Genomic DNA, 20,761 nt, shown 5'->3' with positions numbered 1-20,761 from the left:
CCGCTTTTTCTAAGTAAAAGTACTCTCGTTTCTCGGCAGGAAACAAAAATATAGCATATATTTCGTTTAGATTAGCCAATCACAGTGCGAGAAAAACTCTAACCATATAATGAATGCGAAAAAAAAAGAATAATTGAACCATAAATACTGGTTTCTCGGTGGAAAATAAAAATATAGCATATATTTCGTGTAGATTAGTCAATCTAGGCACGGAAAAGACTAAATTATACCATGAAATAATCTCCAAACGAGCAATACAAAACACGGCGATTAACGTAAAAGAAATAAGGAACGAAATTTAGAAATGTATGTCTGAAGGTGCCGTGGTTTTGATACATCAATGCTAAAATAATTCTAAAATAATGATTTTGCATTTTACATTTCAGACTTGTCATAAATTTTAGCAAAAGGTTAAGAGAAAGATGTTTAATTTATCCATTATCTTGCTTTCCAAAATGATAACATACGCTGTTTTGTTGTCAACATGCCTTAACATATAAAACCAATGTGAATTGAGATTAGCTTTAAGACTTGCCCGAACATTGTGACATTTTGTGACAGTTTTATAAATAATGAGGTATTATCCTTGCTGAAAGGAACTTTTTTTCGTGGACAGAAAAAAATAACTTACATATTTATATATTTAAAGATCAGGAGAAATTTCACTTCGTTTGTCAAAATGTATTTCTTGTATGTTCATGAAAATTTTACATGAAAAGATAAATATTTTAAGATTAAAAATAACGACATTTTTTAAGTGTTTTGGTTAAAAGTAAAAGAAAAACTGTAATTCTTGCCAGTTCTTGACTTTTTTTGAGTCATAAAAACAAGGTCTCCCCTACTGTTCAGTTTCAGTTAAAGAAACTTTATAGAGTTAGATTATAGACAGCAACATCTACACTTGTGAATTTTGAACATTGTCAGACATGGCAACTCTTGTAAGTTTGATAAATTTATGTAATGTATTTTTTGATTAACTTATTCCAAGAGCACCGAAAAATGTTTGCCCCATCCCCGCTACAGACACAATTATAAATTTTGATTCTCCCACCTGCTTTTATTCAACAATTATCAAGTATTGTTTTTTAAATTAAGTAAAGTATTTAACTTATTTAAAACATTCATCCAATTAATTAACTTCGCCTGTAGTCTAGAAATATTCATTGCAGTGGCAAATTATTTAACTGAAAAAAAACTATAAATAATTTTGCTCCATGTTTTCTAATTACAAGCTCTACTTCCCCCCTAAATCATTTGGTATCAACGCACTTTCAACCAACTTTATTCAGTGCTCTGGAGAACAAGCCAGCGCAAACGCGTATTGCAAATACATGTTGCCACGAAGGAGTCAAATTAAACAGCCTACCGATGTTCATTTTAGTCACATTTTTGTCACTTTTTTCTTTTTTCTGTAGTGAAAAATTAAAAGCGTTACCGTAGTTTTTTAATTCAATATTTACTTGATCTTTACTGAATTTTTTTTCTTTGATCATTTGCTGGTTTTTTTTTAGTATTTCTTATTCCAAAGTTTTTTTTGTAAATGTTAATATGTAAGCAATGAGGATGTTCTACTTTGTGCTGACGTTAAAGACATCGAAATGACGTTCTTGAGAAGCCGGCTACGATGGCTCGGCCACGTATCAAGAATGAGAAGCGAAAGTCCTGTTATGGAACTTCTCTATGGTGAGTTTGTGGAAGGAAAACGTGCTATTGGTCGACCAAAATTAAGGTAAAGAGACACGTGAAAAGTATTTTAAAACATGGGTTGGTTTTGAATAAATGGCAACAAACTTTTGCCAATAGATCTCTTTGGAAGGATCTAGTGTCGCGGGTGTGTCTGAATATTAATGAGTTAAGAATTATTCGGTATGAGCGAGGAAGGGAGAAGAGAGCTAGAGTCATGAATTTATTTATTTTTCTATTTCATATATTTAACTTAATATATTTTTTTTTATTTTATTTGACTAGGTCTAAGGTTCTGTATTTTTATCTCTATTTATCTATGTTATGCCTGCTTATCGGGTGATAGGCGCATATATAATATACCACATCTGATTTAATCACAATTAGCCTTGTTGAGAAAAAAGCTTTTACTAACGAAAGTAGCTAAACCAGCTAAAAAAAAATATGGTTTGTGTTTACAGAATGGAAATTGTTACACATTTAAATTTGGGGACCAAAAAATACCCTTATACCGTTTACCGTTAAAATACCGTTTCCTTCTTTTAGCTGGAGATGAAAAAGATTCCTAATGACGAAACAGACAATCAGTTTGCTTACAAGGAACTTTCTCACGAAAAGAGCTCAACCGATAAAAATATATTTCCATCAAAAGTATCCAATAACAGTGTATGTCGTACAATAGCGATAGTAATTTTTTGCATATTGATTATCGCCGCACTGATTATTATAATTTTATTTTTTATTGGCGTGATGACTCCTGTGGAAACGCAAATAATGGAACGTAAAATAAACAAACAAGAAGAAATGGTGTGTTTGTTTGTGATTATATTTTGTTTTTTGTTTATTGTGGAAACCTTTATTCTACATTCACGTCTAAAACATTTTTTTTTTGACATCTGGACACCTATATGAATATGAACCTGACATGCGCTTGTCTAGGTGATCAAAGTGGTGGGTTTATAGTTGACAAGAAACTTTTTTAAAAATATAGACGTACTGCATGAACACTAGTGCAAAAAGCAAGGTTAAAATTGCAAATTTTGCCGACTGAGCGTAAGCGAACTGAACTAAAATCAAGAAGCGCAATAGATAAAGCTACTGTTCACTAACTGTGTTTTCAAAACGTATTTCTTTCCTACCACTGGTTTTTAACACGTATTTATTTTCTATCACTTCAAACGTAAAGTAGGGAAGTTTTGATAATAGAAAACATTACAGTGCCTTGTTTTTAACTTTGTTTTGTTATGACAAGAAAAATAAATATTTTTAAACATTGTGGTCAGCGGCTACCATTAATAGAACACAAACATATGTCAGAATGAATAGTCCACAGAGCGGCCATGTTTAGCAAGTGTTTTTACCACGGATATCGGTCAACCAACGCCATGGGGAAAAAATGGATAGACATTGCTGTTATTTGCCTAACGTTAACGTTTAGAAACTAGAGTGCCTATTCTTTAGGAAAATTCCGCAAATGAATCAGTATAATAACACAAATTATATAACTGATTGACAGAGAAATTTCCGTTTTATTGTCCTGTGGCTTTGTGGAAAAACCTTTCTCTATAATACAGGTAGCTTAAAATTAAAAATTTAATGCAATTAAAAAAGAAATTCAAGTTTTTAACTTGATCGGGACAAAAACTTTCCCGGCGATAATTCGGCACGATGAATTTACTCTAAGAACAAGACAATTAAGATTGCACAGAAAGGTATCGATTTTATTAACTCAATTTCCAAACTTTCCCATTCGATCATTGAAATTAAAAGTTCTTTAACACAGACATTGTATTTCTTTCTCTTACTTTGGGAACAGTAATTAATTCGCGTGCAATATAGATCATGTCCAACTACGTCGCCTGGCCTATTTGTTTCCTAACAACACCGCTATAAAAGGTGCTGGGATCAACCTCGACACCTGCCTTACGTAATAAGAACTAGGCACGAGATTGTATTTAATGGGCGAATGTTACATGACGGAGTATAGCGAGGGCATTATATCCTTTGATTATAGGTTCTTAGTTTGCCTCAGTGCTGCATTTCTTTATTCTTGTTGCGGTGCAAAGGCCACTGATACTTGAGACACCCTTCATAACGAATCTACATTATATATTTAGATAAATACTCTCTCGAAACGGGTAAGTTCTTATTTTACTTAACACATTTGCTCACTCATTTCCCGCCGTTTTTCCAAACAAATTTTGATATTTATTGATATTTCTAAATTAGGTAGAAGAGTTATCGTTATTTTCCAGAAAATTAAAAGTACTTTCAGGTAAAAAAAGACATCATTAATGTAGATAATGCAGGGGTGAAAATAAATATCTAATTTATTTAAAAACCATTTTTCTTTAGATGTGCAACAGAAAGATGTAAGTGCAAGTTTGACATTTGATTCTATCGTCTGCATCCTCACCTTGAATTTAACACAATATTTTACAAATTTAGATTCAAGCACTGATAACTAAATTTGATGTACAAGAAAGAACAATGGCAATGATTAGTAATCAGGTGAAGATTATTTAAGGCTAGTCGTTGGCCAGTGGAAAAATCCACGGGTTCGCCCGTCGCAGCTAAGCTACCATTTTGTGTGACACACAGACGGACGGACGGACGGACGGACGGATAAATATTTTTTATTAAATATATCATTATCTTTTCTATTATTATTAAATGTACTGCTGAAGGCCAGTGCACAATAACTTATATGCGCCTTTCAACGATGTAAAGGGTCTATTTCTAAAAATTTACTGTGGTAAAGGGTATACTCTAAAAAATAACACTACCTTTTAGTATTCATCTTAAGGCGTTTTAGTCGCAAAGTAAGCTAAAGTTTCAAAAATATAAAAGTTTCAAGATTAAAAGTGTGTTTTTAAGTGCAAACAAAGGCAGAACAAGAGGGTACAGTCCTAAATCCATTGGATATTTCTAAATTAGCAGGATCTAAAAAGATTTTAAATTGCATTATCTTCTGACTTTATGTGGAAAATTTTACTGCAAGCTTTTAACTGACATTAAGTTTAATGCTTTATCACATTCGCTTTTAATTTTACACATTTTTTAAAAAAATAAACATTTGCTTTAAAAAAATTGAATGCTAATATTAGCATGTTGTGAGTGTCGATTCTCTGAATTTTCGAACATTTAAATGGTGATTGTGAAAATGCATTAAGACTGCAATTTGAATCACATGATTTGTATTTCTTTAGACGTTGAATATTACAAGTGACCTCACAATGCAACAAAATATGACAACATTGTTAAGAGGACAGGTATATGACATTTAACTCAAATATTTTAACAAAGCATATAACCTGAATTTACCCTAAAATAAAACATGCAATAAATTTCACAACGCCACGATTTCTTTATTATCGTTTTAGATTCCCTAAATAATAAATATCTTTTCCTATCTTTTAGATAATTTCTATGATGACTAACGTATCAAGTACAATCCACAGACAAAAGAAAATTGTAAGAAAATCCTTGCACGTTTCTAATTTCTGAGTAGACTTGAAATTATTATCATATCACATTTGATACTAGGAAGAGGTGGTACAAAAACAAAGGGTTTACGCATATAGTTTAGCGCGGAACATAACGAAAATGGTAAGTATACATCTGAATATGGCCTACAGGTAGAGCAAATTATTTATAAGTCGACTTATTTCCCTACATTTTTCCTTCACTTGAGGGTAGTCTCACTGGATAAACATATTTTTGTTTATTCCTTCATGTTTTGATTGTTTTTTGGGTAAAAATTCTGCACAAATTTTAATAACTACCAAACAATCATATTATTAACGTCTGTATATTTTTAGTCGAATGATATTACTAACCAAACAGATACTTTGAAGAACGGCACCATGGTTTTATATAATATGGTATGTTTGAATTAAGTTTTTCTCCTCACAAATGCCAAAGCGGAATACAATGTTACCTAAGATTTCCATGTCTAGGTAAATTTAACATTGGACAGGATTTTGCAAGAAGAAAATGCCACGATTTTTCTTCAAAACAAGGTAACAATTAAACATTTCATATGTCACCATATATGCAAAATATTTTACCACAACTTTCTGTTTAGGCAAATGAACTTTTGAGACGAGTATTATCACAAGAAAATGAAACAGATGAATTGTTTAATCAGGTAAAAACACACTAGTTTTAACCAAATGCAACGTTTCTGTGGTACCTGTGCTAGTTTATTACTTTTAATTGCTCAATAAACATATTCAATCAAGTAAAGGAGAATCAAAAAATGACTTTTAGTATAAAGAACAAGGTATATCGCACATATATTTTATTTTATATTATTTCATTAGTTTAATAGTTTAAAATCTCTACGTATTATTTTTTTATCTCAGACATCCAAAATGCAAGAATATTTTGTCGAGCTAGTGGAGAAACAGAATAAGTCGTTAGTTAGAGCGGTAAAAAGATTTTTAGTTCTTACGTTTAAGATTCCAGTTATGAGGGTAGAATGTCAAAATTTTAACTGGTAATTTAGGTTCGGAATATTACAAACAAAATTAATTTACTAGAGTTAACGACTTTAACATTGGAAAAGAAGGTATGTAATTTTATTTGATGACATCATAATTACTGTGCCCTACAACGATGATTAGATTAAGCTGTTATTGTTTATGGGATACGATAAATAGCTGACCATTCTTTTAAGGTAACTTTAAGAAGACACCATCCAGTAATGTTTAACGATAAGTTGCATTTTACAAAGGTTTTTCTGACCGGGTTTTTGTTAAACAAATTCTTTGTTTGCAGGAAAAGGAAATGACAATGGATTTTGCAAAGCACAAGACTATCACTAGGATGTTGACAAACGAAGTATGTTAAAGAACGCATCTTTTGTAATACTGCCACTTAAGCATGACACTTTAATCAACTTAATTTTTCGTTAAAGTCCAAAATGTTTTTCATTTAGACAAATTTCTTGCGGAAGAAAATAAAAGGACAGGAGAATGTCACTGACCAATTGACCAATGAGGTTTGTTAAATGTATTCAATCCATATGGTACATCTCATTTCTAAAAACAGATGAAAAATATTTACCTGCAGATTATATCACTTGTTAATTTCCTGTATCTATGTTTAAGTATTATTTCTATTTTTTTAGCTAAACATTTCACTCTTAATGTTTAGACTGCACATATATCTTCGATATTGGCCCATCAAGATAATGCTACTGGACAGTTGAATAATAAGGTATTTGACTTTGAAAATATAATTAAAAATAGGTGACTAAGCTCTGAATAAAACAGAGAATTTTTTTACAACGAAATGTTTCCCTAAATGATATATTGGCATAAAAATGTGAAAGGAGGATCTGTTCTACGTATTACTGCTATCATGTACCTTAAACCAAAGAAGACATAATGCTAACATACTAATTTACATGTCCGATCAGCTTCTTCTGTTCTTGAATGTTTTAGACAAAAGCGTTACGACAAAGAATTAGCCAGCAGGAAAGCATTGCTAACAGGCTGATCAGTAAGGTGAACAATTTTATATTACTTTAATATGTGATTACGCACAGTTATCGTTCTTAAATAACATCAGACAGGACACTGTGTAGTTATAATTATTGTGTCTAGACTGTACGCTTGCAACAAAGCCTTGAAAGACAAAACAACAACACCGATATACTTAGGAGTATTCTAAATGTAAAAGTACGCCAGTTCTACTTTTTCTTCGATTTCATTCTTTAACGTTGAAAATATTTCTAATCTAATATCTCTAATTATATTTTTAGGCACGAAATTTAACAATTTCCATAGATCAATTAGAAGAAAGTGCGGAAAATATCAAAGTGCAGGTAAATATAACGCAATATGTTTATTGAAACTCAGTCAATTATTTTTTAACATTGTCTAATGGCGTCTATTATTTAGGCAAACTTTTTGAAGGAAAAAGTCAGTAAACAAGAAAATATCACTGAGCAACTGAGCAATATGGTAGGTAGTGTGAAGATATTTTGCATCATATATTTCGATATTAAATACACATACTATTCTAATTGGTGAAATTAATACACATTTTTCTCTTAAAATCCATTCTATTTGTAACGTGAAACCTTAAAGTTCATATTTTTGTAACATTTTATGCCCTTCTCCTGTTATTTCACTTTTAATTTTAGACTAAACATATTTCATCAAGATTGATCCATCAAGAAAATGTGACTGCTCAGTTAAGTAATGAGGTAATTGACTTTATAATGCGATGATTGGTAAGAGATGCGTATTATTTGATTTTATGAATAATATTTTACTGTTCTTCCCTTTTCTATTATACATTATTGATGTGAAATCTAACATATATATTCTGATTCTTTTTAAAACATTACAATCAAACAAGACACATTACTTTAGAGCTTTATACAGCCAACCTTAAACAGGTTGTAACGTCAAATTAACAATTTTTGGCTCACTGAATTTTTATATTTGTTTTACGTTTGTTATATTTCTGACACTACATATTTGTCTTTGTTGCATAAGATAGCCAAATATATAAAAACTCTCTTTTGACTACACAGCGCGACTATTTAACACACGATTATTTTACCTGCTTATTTTAACTATGTTCATTAGGACACTATGGCGTTATAATTATTATGTTTAGACTGCTGGCTGGCAACAAAGCATTAAAAAACAAAACAACGAAACCAATATACTTAGGAGTATTCTAGATGTAAAAGTATGCTAGATTTATGTTTTGTTCTCTTTTAATTTTTCTGCTGAAAAGCTATACAGGACATATTTCTAATTATGCTTTTAGACACAAAATTTATCCTTTGCAATTGATAAATTGAAAGAAAGTGCGGCAAATTATAATGAGCAGGTAAATACAACACAATAAGTGTGTTAGAATCCACTCAATCACTTAGTAAAATCTAAAATAACGTTTATTATATAGACAAACTTCTTGAGGGAAAAAGTTAATTATCAGGAGAATATCACTGAACAACTGACCAATGAGGCATATACATTATACATTTTGTCATCACAAAAGGATAAAAAATACACATGTTATTCTGATTGGTGAATGTGATAAACAATATTCTCCTAAAAACCATTGCATGTGTAAAGTAAAGCCTAAGAATTTATTTTACGGAATATTCATGTCATTCTCCTGTTATCTTACTTTTAATTTTTAGAATGAAAATATTTCATCAAGATTGATCAATCAAGAAAATGTGACTGCTCAGTTAAGCCATCAGGTACTTGACTTTGTAATATGGTTAGAGTTTTTCTCGCATTTTGATTGACTAATGTACACGAAATGTATGCTTTATTTTTATTTTCTACCAAGAAAATGTTCAATTTTTACTTTTTTTAATTTTGTTCCTATCTTTTGATTAAAACTAACAAATCGATTTTGTTTCATTATTACTGTTAATCACAGGAGGAAGGGCGGGAGGGGATCATAATGTGGCTGCGGCATCTGTGACTGGTCATATATTTTGCCCGGCATGTAATTGAGTGCTGAAATATGACTTTTCCTAACTTTAATTGAGACTTGTAATGTAAGTTTTTTTAAATCTTGCGGATGGTATTAGACTTTTCAGACAAGGGCAACATTGTTCTTAGATTTTGCAGGCAATTTTCTGACAAATTATCTTTCTAGTTGAAAAATGTTTTTGACTAAAATGTTTTCTCACGTAAACAAAAAAAGACGTTCAGTCTCACGTTTATTCAATAACATATACTGAACTTTAGAAATATGAAAAATATAAATAACTAACTAGCTGAATGTGTACTTTAATATTTTAGACACAAACGTTACGGAACAGAATTAGCAAGCAGGAAAGCATTGCTATAACACTAATTAATAAGGTAATTATTTATTCCCCTTACTTTGAGCAGGTGGTCATCATGATGCTGTAATTATTTCATCTAGACTGCTGGCTTGCAACAAAGCATTGGAATACAAAACAACAAAACCGATACACTCAGAAATATTCTAGTTATAAAAGTACGCTAGTTTTCTTTTTCATTTGTTTCACATTTTTAGGCTGAGAAGTTATACAGGACATATCTCTAATTGTCTTCACTAGGCACAAAATTTAACATTTGCAATACATCAATTGGAAGAGAATGTGGCAAATACCAAAGTACAGGTAAATATGACGTAAAAAGCCTATTAAAATCCACTCAATTACTTGTTAAAATCTAAAATAATGTCTCTTATTTAGGCAAGGTTTCTGAGGGAAAGAGTAAATAAACAGGAAAATATCACTGCAAAACTAACCAATGAGGTGCGTAGAACAAAGAAATTTTATGTCATACGTTTTGTTATCATATAAGGTTGGAAGAATGCACATCCTATTGGTGAATGTGATAAATTAAGGTATTTTGAAATCCATAACAAACATCAACCTAAAAGAAATTCTTTTTACCTTCAAATAAGATGTGCTGTGCAAATGTTATTTTTAATTTTCAGACTGAACATATTTCATTAAGATTGACCCATGGAGAAAACGTGACTGCTAACATAAACAATAAGGTACTTGACTTTACAATGCGAATATTGGTAAGAGGTCGGTACTATTGTCTTTCTGTGTGTAACAGGCAAAGTCGAATTTATTTCCTTAAATCTTTTTTAAAGGTACATAGAAAACATCCCCCAAAACTGTATTCTGTATTTAAAAAAACTTTCTGTTTCCATTTTTAAAAGGTTACAACAAATCATGTGATTAATTAAAGCGATTTTATTTTAGAGTAACGAGCTTTAAGACACGGGAAATACAAAAACTTTGATATCTCCATCAATTAAAGTTGCTATTATTCCTGTCTATTTCGTGTAAAATTTTCCTAAATTTTCGTTTCCTAAATCTTTTTATGTTTGAATGTTTTGTGACAGGAAGCACAAAATTTTTAAAAGGTTGTAACAGAAAATTTGACCGCTAACCAAAAACGGGGCTACGAAAAGATGCAATAAGCTCAATCCCCGCAATTTCCGAAGGATTGCGTGTAGTGAACGGACCACTTAAAAGGTCAATATAGAAGAAATTTTACACACTTTAGAACTGCCTAGACTGTTTATAAAAAGTTAATTTTTTATGATGAATTTGCTAGGTTTTTATTTTTATTTTTTTAAAAACATGCCATAAATCTTTCACCGGATATTTAATATTTGTCATTTGACAAAAGGGGTGACCGAAAATTTTTTTTGACTTTGATTGGAATTGGAAAAGTTAGGCTGGGTAGAATAAAAAGCTGTTATACCAAACTAAATAATAAGGCCAGCTAGCTTCATAGGAAAATCTACGTTTGTTGCTAAATTATTAGTGCTAACATGTGAAAGTATCGAAAAAATATTTCCACAATACAAACTATTCAAAAGAAAAAAAAGATTCCAGGACATTCAAAATGGCTACTGCTACACATATCGATTCCCAAGCATCTCTTAATCGGTTAAAAATCCATGTTGTTATCATAAACGGGATGAACGATTAATAGTACTTGGGTTAAAAAAATAATGCAGTTTTCGCTTTAATAACCCTGATTATAATTTTTTTCGAAAAGATCAAACGAATAATCTCTTTAAAAATATCCGACGGGCTGAATCTACACTTCAATATTTAGACAATAACATTAGGACAAAGAATTTACCAGCAGGAAAGCATTGTTATAAGACTGATCAATAAGGTGAGAATTTTTATATTTATTATTATTTATATTGATGTATGAGCTTAGAACGGCTGTGTTTTCTGTTTGAGGTTAGTTGCTCAAGATGCAACAAAGTAAATGAAGCATATTTGTAAACATGCAATAATACTATTCACTTGATTTTTCTGCGTGCGTGTGTGTGTTTTTTGTTGTTAATAACCACATGACATTCAAAATATTACGTCGGTGATTTCTATACTACAGTTGCGTACTTGGAAGTTTTCCACTTGTCACTGTTTATAGTGAACTTAGAACTTAAGATATTAGATTATTTGGTTAAAACCAATGCTCTTAAAGAATGTTAGTTGTTGCTAACATCAGCACAATCGTTTTTTCTAAATTCCAGGACCTTAGTGACTCCAGACGTTGATTACGTTGTTGTTCGGGCATACTAAAGAATGTCACTAGCCAACTTTAAACACTGTCGTTAAATACGCGTGTACAAAAGTAGCAAATTTTCAGACTGCCGTTCCTTTCAGCAATCTTTTTAAAAATCTACCTTCATGTCATTCCGCGATTGTAATTAGATGTTTGTCAAATTCTTTAGGCTCAAAATTTGACATTTACAATTAATCAATTGGAAGACAGTGCAGCAAATACCAAAGTGCAGGTAAATATAACGTAATCAGTCTATTGAAATTCATTCCATTGCTTCTTAGCATCTATAATTATATGTATTGTTTAGACAATATTATTGACAAAGAAAGTAAATAAACAGGAGAATATCACCGAACAATTGACCAATGAGGTGAGTATAGTGTGGAGCAAGGAAGTGAATTTATGTTAGGAATGAAAACCAGTCGCTTCCCTTACTCATCTCTAGCCTCAGCTAAGAGGATTAACTTCAAGTAAACATTGACAGAAGACGATTTTAATGTAAAATGAGAACTTCGTGCGACTTCTTTCATGATGCGTATTTATTACAAAGAGGTTCTTGGACACTTTAGAACTATTATATTTCCTTCTTTAGCTATAACTGTCACGTCAAATATTTCTTAATTATGTGCATTACTGATATTGATACAAAATTTCATAATGTAACGTTACATTAGCCTTTTATCTGATACAGGAACTAATTTCCAACTGCTAATAATTCATTTAATTTTCCCTAAAGTCTCTTTTTCGATTAATATCAGTAATGACGTCAGTGATACTGTCAGCGAAACAATAAAACGCACCAATTGATATCTAATGTAAGATAAGACAACAACAATATAATCATATATAATAGAACTATAGAAAATATGTTTGAAAGATACAACCATTATAGAGAACAATGGCGGGAAATTCCGGGAAATAAAAAAAATCACATAGTTCATGCTTTGAATTTCATGTTTTGCTAATAAAGTAAGGCAACTTTACGTCTCATTGGAGACAAGTAGCTAAGCAGAGAATATCTCTGGGTAATTGACCAATCAGGTACGCGTTCGTTTTAATATTTGATTTTCTTCTTGAATACTTTTAACAGATTCGTAACAATTTTGTTGCATTTAATGAATAATATGTAAAAACTAACAATCAAAATATGTAAGAATATTTCACGGAGTTTAAAACATGCTTTCTCTGTAATAATTTGTAGTAAAAATAAAAGGTTTTTTAAGAAATAAAAACAATTTGAAAAACAATGGCGTTATAACTGTGAACTGGGTCTAAATGTTAATATGTCCTAGTGGAGCATTACTGCAGACGACTACGTCAATAACAGATCATCAGGGAACAGGAAAACCGAAAAAGGTTATATTTTGTACTGGTTTTTAGACAAATGACTTTACTTCTCGTGTTACGACTTTGGAGAATGTTACATCTTATATAAACACTCAGGTAAGACTTTATTAAGAAACTGCTACAATGTAAGAAATTAGTGTACTAATGTAAAGCAAAATTAAAATTTCCCACTTATTACAAATAGTCAAGCAATATTAACAGAAGAATACAGTCACAAGAACAAACCACTTTATCGCTAAACAACCAGGTATGCAAATTAAATTAATTATGTTAAAAATACCAGCTGACAAAAATACAACTGATTTAGTTTTATTACCCACTTCTGCTATTTCTTCTATCTCTCTGCATGATCGATTGAATGGTCTTCTATGCAATCGCGTTTTAATATATTACCAAGAAGAAGAACTCTCATTTTGCTAAAGCTTTGCAGATATTAATTACCATTTTATTCTTATTCTTTTAAGGTCAGCACTTTACAGACTAGTTTATCAACACAAGGAACAGTAACAAGTAGATTGAATGGACAGGTTAAAATATTTTACTTGATGTTTTCTTCTGTTTCTGTTGATTCTGCTAATACTCCATTAATTTTGAACCATTGTAACATTTAGAAAACAGTTTTTTTAATTGCAACCAACAGCGAAAGTATTGTTCGACTTTACTAGGATAACAGTATAATGCAAAGATTGTAGTGGATTACTTTGTAACCCCTTTTTTGTCGCACTATTGCAATTTGTAGCCCCACACTGTCACACTTTGTAATCCCCGATAAACATATCAATCTGAAAAAAAGTATTTAAAAATTCTTGTGAATGAAGGTGAAAGTGTATGTGCCGATAAAAAAAACTCATTAACTTTGTCTTCTTGGAATAAATCAGCTGGATCATGATTGGTTTCCTCGTGCTAACGCTGTGTATCCATTTGTAGCTCTGTTCTTGTATTAAAATTTACGGAAATATTGTGACTACTAGAATAGGCGTTGCACTATCAACAACTTAATGCAGTTTAGTCGGAAAGAATAAATCATATGTTTTTTTTTTTATTTAATACAAAAATCGTTTTAGAAAAAATCGCAGAAATATACAAGAGGAATATTCACCTATAAGGAATATTCTATCTTAAAAATACCGGGGATTACAAACTGTGACAGTGTGGGGCTACAAAGTGCGACAGATCGGGGGATTACAAGGTGCGTTATGAAAGACTTACAAAGTGCGACAGGTTTGGGATTACAAATAGAAGAAAACAGGCTACATAGTGCGATGGGATTACAAAGTGCGAGAAAATTGGATTACAAAGTGCAATTGGATTACAAAGGGATACACTACTGAGATCCCTACATGAAAACTCCAAAACTTTATCGTAATTTGGTTCAGAACATTAAGTCGTAAAGTCACCTTTACATAACTAAGAATATTAGCTTTATTAAATGTACATCAATCTGACGTCTTAAAATTTCAGAGTTCTAGAAAGTGAATTATTCACAGGTAAACACAATTTCCACCAGACTAACTCAGCAGAACAACCAAATCCAGAGCTTAGATAACAAGGTAAAGTATACCTTCTGTATCATTAAAATTTAATAATGTTAAAAAAAGTGTGAACGGTAATATTTTTTTTGTCGACGATACGTCGTAGTGGGTGCATTGAAAATCATGGATTACTATGACAACAGTATAGTAATAAGTGTACGAACCAAACCAGTAAACTAGTCAACATTGCAAAAAACAAATTGAATACGTGTAAATTCAAAGCCATGTTATACTAGTCAAAAATCAGACTAAGTAACATTTTGCTAACAACAAGATTTCCAAAGAGTAACACGCATTATATTTTACAAATAAATATGTGTCCAGTGTACTCTGATGCGCAAGATAGGAATTAAGTTAACCATTTTTTAGTTTGTCACAACCTTAAACCAAGTTAGATTGTAAAACTATCTGAAAAAATTTACCAACAATTTTACGTCTAAAACTTTTTAGCGAACCAAAGAAATAATAATGAAATCACAAAGCTCCACTAAATAGGTTCTTGGCAATGTTTTTATTTACTTCTAGTTCCAATTATCACAATATGCTATAAAAGATGCTGATGTTTTCAGAGCCTTTCAACGTAAGTAGAATTTTTATTAGTATTTTATTTTTTTGGCTAAATGCGTCTCCAGCTTGCATGTCAGCAAAGCCAATTCAAGTTGCATTTGCAAATTTTGTCGTAAAAGTTCAATTGCATAGACTGTTTAGCCATACTCCGGTCGAGATATATGTGTTACAGATATAGCCCTCCCTGTGTTTGTTTTTTGTAATAAGAGTAAGGTCGGCACAAGGCTGTTTTAAAACATTGATCAAAAAATGATGCCTGGCAACAATTTTTTAATAATTTTTAATGTGCTATTGTGATCCTGGAGAAAACTTTTTTTGAATTAATTTCAACAATTGATAGGAATGTTAAATACGCAAATTTAAAAATAATTTTAATTTGCATTTTTAATGAAACTCATTGTTTTTATAAAAGATTCATCTGCTTCTGCAACCCCTCACCAAAATATTGAAACAATGACAATTTTTCAGCCATTTTAAAATGTTATCACGAAATCTTTATTCGTTTGGAGAGGATTGGTAAATCTCTTCGTATGCTGTATTAAAGTTACTAAGAATTGATTCCAAGCGGGACGGTAACATAAACATTCCTAAAAACGATATAATAGTGAAGAAGGGGTTTGTCAATATTGAGAATTACTCAGACCCTTTGATTATTATGAATTGTTCTAACATGTCATCAAAGACGTCTCTTTAATTTAATTTTTTTTCTGAAACACATTGCAAGATTACGACGCAAGGAATAAACATTGTATTTAGTTCTTTTGTACACAGGCAAGCTGTGATATATAGACAAATCTATTTCGTGCCACCCAAGCAACACACCTTTCCCGAATTGCATAAGTTATGATAATTATGAGGTCATCCAACATTTTATAATGGTTCTATGCTCTTCAAATAAGGATATTCAGATAGAATATTAATTTATCATCACAAAAATTAGGTTTTTCGAGCAATATAATATTCTGGTTGGATTTTATTTAGATTCGCAGAAAATTGTTATTTTGAAAACGAGTCTATTCTTAGAAAGCTCGGCTATATAAAGGGTTTGACCGTAACTTTCAGCTCCGAATTGAGGTACTTCACGAACATGTACGAAATTAGTTAATTTGTTCTACCTTTTAATATGGAAGTTAGGGATAAGAATCATTTTTAGTGTTGACCTTTTTAATTGAGTGTGGTATAATTAGGAAATGCGGGAAAGGTCTATTTGTCGTAAAATGAATGACAATTACATGTCAGCATTAGATGCAAGTCTACAGTTTTTCTAACATCAGGGACAAATATAACTGTGTATACGCTTATAATAGGATGCTCCTGGCAAATCGGTGAGGGCACGGCAAATGGTAGTTTCGGTAACGACGTTACTGCTGGAAGCCCCGTAACCATGAATGAATGCATAAAGCTTTGTATTAAGAAGAGTTCCAGTTACAACGGAGCAATTTATAATTTTGGAAGTAAGAGATGCTCCTGTTTAAGCAGTATGAATGGAAGAGATTCAGATACCAGTTATATTACCTGTTACATTAGATGAGGAAACGTTATTTTATTGGTTTCGCATTGCGTGTATTATTACTGTTTATTAAATTCAAGACAAGATATTGGTTAATAAAGTTAGTCCCAATGATAAACCAATTCTTCTTTAATTTAGTGTTTTTCGGTTGTTGCTTTTGTACTAAATTTATTGTTAGTACTTAATTCTGAATTTGCTGCAAAAATAAACAAATCAGGTTAACTTAGTACATTTTGGCTACTGTAATTGTTCAGACGCACATTTTGTATCTCTTATATTAATACAAAAATGGCTCTGAAAGAAAGTTAAAATCACCATTTTAAAATTACGCAAATACAAACTGTGCTGTCAATGATATTATGAAAGTTAGTGAAGCCATTTCAGGGCATTCTTAAGTTTCATGACATATAAATTGGGAAGGAGTGGAAATAACTGACGGCACCTTCTGCGTGGGTAACTAGGGCAAACCTAAGGCAAATATTGGACTAAATTTATGAAGCTATGTTATTTGTTTTGAAACAGACGTTTTGAAATAGACGGGTTTATGACTTAATTAATTTTTCTTTTGCTTAAGTAGGTTTTTCCGCAAGCTTCGATAATTTATATTAATGTTTATTCTAAAGTTGTGTCAGTCTGTGACCGGCAAAGTGACATTTCTTTTCAAAGTCACATTTCTCTTTCATATAACCAAGAACGTCCAGCGTTAGACTGACGCAAGTAATATTTTTAAAAATTCTTTTGTTAATCGGCGGATCATTTTTCACTGCGTGAACAACTAAGAACAACCTGAGAACAAATTACGCAATTTTATGAAACTTGGGTCACGGAATCAGTTTCGGTATGGACGGATTGATTAAGTCATTATACCGTCAATTTTATACCTCAATACCCTAATCCCCAATAAATTTGTAACTGTTCAAAATCACATATTTTTATACGTTTTCTCTACTAGCACTATTCGCTATTGTTGTGTCATTCCTGATGTTAGCAGGACTTTCAAACCATTACCGAATTCACACCAAGCATGTCTGGATATTAGCGCAGCGTATGTAGGGACAAATTGTTGGACTGTTTCTTGTTTTGTTTTTTCTGATAGCTATAATAAATTTCATGGTCTGTGCTTCAAAGAAACCCGAAATGCACAATCCTCCCGATATTTTAACCAAATTCTTTAACTTTTCTTTAACTAAATTTAATAACTTAGCTGAATGGTATAGTAACATAAAATTTTAGAAGCAGAGACGACATAAATTTATTGATTTTTGCAAGGAGTCAAGAGACGACATCGTTAATGTTGAGATTTTAGCAACTAGCCAACTGTATATGTACTATACATTCTGTGTTGTGGGGAATAAAGTACTGGTTAAGAAATAACACTAAACTATCGTAAATTGTGCGGTAAATATGGCAATAAATATGGCAAGAAGGAATAAAAAAAATTATACCTAAAGAGAGTTGAAAGGTACCGTTTTACTCAAGTAAGTCATATCTATTTATCACAAAGCTTGACACAAATTAACGTGGTAGAACATTTAGAAAAGAATTTATTTACAAAGGAAAGCTAGTTAGATTAAAAAGAGCGGATGATATCGATCGAGAATGAAATACGTAATCAAAAATCATATTATAAACTTAACAAACAATAATATATTGAAGAAGAACTACTTTGTTCATCACTAACATACTGCCAAGCAGTGAGCGAGATTCGATCCGCGGTCCACAGAACTTGGAGCCGCAGACGAACCCACTACACTACGTGCAGCAATATGTTAGCGATTAACTCTGATAGTTTATCCGGATGGTGTGTATACATATAGGTAAATATTTACATCCATATTTTATTCTCAACAGAAAATGCTCCCACGCTTAAATCATAATCAGGGTTAAATCATATTTCCTGAAAGGGAGAATATGATTGAACCCAGAGTGTCTGGAACGTACAACCATAAATTCTATCAGCACACAGACATATGTTATACAATTAGAGTGCATATAAAAGTTGAATAAAAAAAATTAAATATTTGGACTGTTTTTACACGAATTTTGAAATTCGGACCTTGACAGCCAGGTAGACTGAAAAGGTGTTTTTTTTGATTTCACTTAAAGTTAACATTGAAAGATTGCAATTCTCAGAAAATAATCAACCACCTCAAATACGCCGTGAAACCTTCTATCAACATTGACAACTTCAAATTGCATGTGAGATACAATAAAATTCCATTTATATCTTCACACCTTGGGGAAACAATTTAAAAATATTGTGTGCAATATTGCCAATTTGGCAATCAAGGTTCTAATTATGGTTTGTTTGGCTTAGAGTAATCAGCAACTGCAAATAACGTTTTTCTTACAGGCGCATTGCCTAAAGAGCTTTCTCTTCTTAATAACTTTATAAGGCCGCTAGTTTCCTTTTAACCGCAAAGCACACTTTTCCTCTGAACTTCATCTACTTTTAAGTTTTCGATCATCACCCAAAAATTGATAAGAAAAACAACGTATCTTTGTGTTTTTGTGTGTTCTTTCACACGACGAAAATTCATACAATTAAAAAAGAAATGCTACAGAACCTTAATACTTTTGTTGATTTCTCACTTCCAAAAAATAAAGGCTTGTGCTGCGAGGTTAATTCTTGTGAAGAAATATTTGCTGAGATTAATGTATGCATATTTATCTTTGGCAATATTCAACACACCCTTTGCACTTATAAAATACAGGCTAATGCTGCCATCAGGTATACATTCCGATAAACATAATATTTTCTGACTGGGTGAAATTAGAACAAAACTTTCCCTAAGGTCCTTACCACAGAAAGATAATTAACTGCTAGTGAAAAACAATATTGATGGAATCAAATACCTTGGCATTTGAAGGAATAGCTTGTGCTGCTGTCGCCAAAGAATTTTTTAAACATTCAACTGGCCAATATTACTAAAAGTCTTAATGAAATTGTTACTTAATTTATGATCAGTTAATTATGTGGCAGTTTTATGTTCTTTTTGAGAGTAATTTATTCCTTTGTTTTCAAAGTCAGCTGTAATTTTTTTCTGAACCTGCTATAAAACATCAAGGCTTCTTAGGTTTTGTCGATTCTAAACTACGTTTCCTCCCTTGCAGCAGAATTTTTTAAAGCTTTTCACAATTACTACACAATTTAAGAACTTTAGATGCTATCAGTAGAGGTACACATATTTTGTTTCGATTCATTTTTCAGAAGCGAATAAAGGGATACTTCATACATTCTTAGAACCATGTGCCTAGCTACTGTAGTTTGGCCGTCTGGACTAATCCTCTGGTCATACCTTAATTTAACAACTACACCTCGCAGTCTTTAATTCCGCAATCAGTTTTTCCACAAATAATTTCTTCCCTTCTCTATAATAATAGCTGCTGTCTGTCTGTCGGTCGAAACTAATTCATTCTAAACTACGCACAAATTCATAAAGTTAAAAATATCAATTGTGATATATTTTTATCGAAATTGCTGCAACAGGCGAACTCCCTTTAAATATTTATGTAATGAAAGTGCAAAGTTGGTCGCAAATTTATTGGTGACGCTCACAACGACAAGACTTTGGCTTACAATTTTGGCCCAAAGAGCTATCTGACTTGTAAAATTTAAAAGCTAGCCAGCTAACTAGCTATCCAGTGTTAATTGTATAAGTATAATCCAACAAAATCAGCTTTATCTAATCACATCTAGGGATAGAATAAACAACAATGGTGTAGTAGCATAATGGCATATCTTTCGTTTTTGATTGCAGAGGCTCAAAAGTAGCAAGAACTCTATTTATAATCGTAGTGACTTAGACACGCTAAATCTTCGTTCGCGAGTTTCCTTGATATAGCCATCTCTGCTTGTGGTTGAAGACCAACGGTCGTGTTTTGAAATCATGCGGTCTGGTATATTATTGTTGGCAGCAGCGGATGCGCCGCTGGACCTCAGCGAGTGTAAAGAATGTGGTTCGTATTGTTAAATAGGAAACAAAGTGTTCTCCGTGAGCTGAGCAAATCAAATATGCGTCCAGTTGGTGTGAAAACGAGAATAAGGCGAGATATTC

General features: G+C 31.8%; 1 protein-coding gene across 6 annotated transcripts; it reads left to right on the top strand.

Annotated features, from left to right (window-relative positions):
- The first annotated feature begins 873 nt into the window (after positions 1-873).
- Positions 874-16,821, top strand: LOC130656714 (DNA repair protein RAD50-like). 6 transcript variants are annotated; one of them, XM_057459628.1, is made up of 37 exons: positions 874-938; positions 2,230-2,490; positions 3,801-4,194; positions 4,893-4,955; positions 5,104-5,157; positions 5,230-5,292; positions 5,505-5,567; positions 5,643-5,705; positions 5,771-5,833; positions 6,051-6,116; positions 6,194-6,256; positions 6,466-6,528; positions 6,626-6,688; positions 6,844-6,906; positions 7,134-7,196; positions 7,296-7,370; positions 7,454-7,516; positions 7,593-7,655; positions 7,838-7,900; positions 8,320-8,394; positions 8,476-8,538; positions 8,614-8,676; positions 8,855-8,917; positions 9,471-9,533; positions 9,598-9,672; positions 9,755-9,817; positions 9,893-9,955; positions 10,141-10,203; positions 11,286-11,348; positions 11,917-11,979; positions 12,055-12,117; positions 13,128-13,190; positions 13,279-13,341; positions 13,559-13,621; positions 14,582-14,644; positions 15,152-15,206; positions 16,501-16,821. In XM_057459628.1, the coding sequence occupies exons 3-37, from the start codon at positions 4,174-4,176 to the stop codon at positions 16,722-16,724; spliced, it is 2,346 nt and encodes a 781-aa protein (XP_057315611.1). In that variant the 5' UTR covers positions 874-938; positions 2,230-2,490; positions 3,801-4,173; the 3' UTR covers positions 16,725-16,821. The 6 variants fall into 6 exon arrangements, with proteins under 6 accessions (XP_057315611.1, XP_057315612.1, XP_057315610.1 ...); XM_057459629.1 differs by lacking the exons at positions 874-938; positions 2,230-2,490 and having other exon boundaries at positions 2,853-3,958; positions 4,039-4,055; positions 4,132-4,194; XM_057459627.1 differs by lacking the exons at positions 874-938; positions 2,230-2,490 and having other exon boundaries at positions 2,853-4,194.
- Positions 16,822-20,761: the final 3,940 nt, after the last annotated feature.

The sequence above is a fragment of the Hydractinia symbiolongicarpus genome, chromosome 9 (assembly GCF_029227915.1).
Source record: "Hydractinia symbiolongicarpus strain clone_291-10 chromosome 9, HSymV2.1, whole genome shotgun sequence".
NCBI lineage: Eukaryota > Metazoa > Cnidaria > Hydrozoa > Anthoathecata > Hydractiniidae > Hydractinia > Hydractinia symbiolongicarpus.
The sequence above is the reverse complement of the archived record's forward strand: the minus strand, read 5'-3'. Positions and strand labels throughout refer to the sequence as shown.

Coding starts and splice junctions, on each gene's coding strand:
- LOC130656714 (XM_057459628.1), top strand. CDS start 4,174: ATGGCAATGATTAGTAATCAG. Junction 6,529..6,625: donor CTAGGATGTTGACAAACGAA/GTATGTTAAAGA, acceptor TTTTTCATTTAG/ACAAATTTCTTGCGGAAGAA. Junction 7,197..7,295: donor CTAACAGGCTGATCAGTAAG/GTGAACAATTTT, acceptor TATTGTGTCTAG/ACTGTACGCTTGCAACAAAG.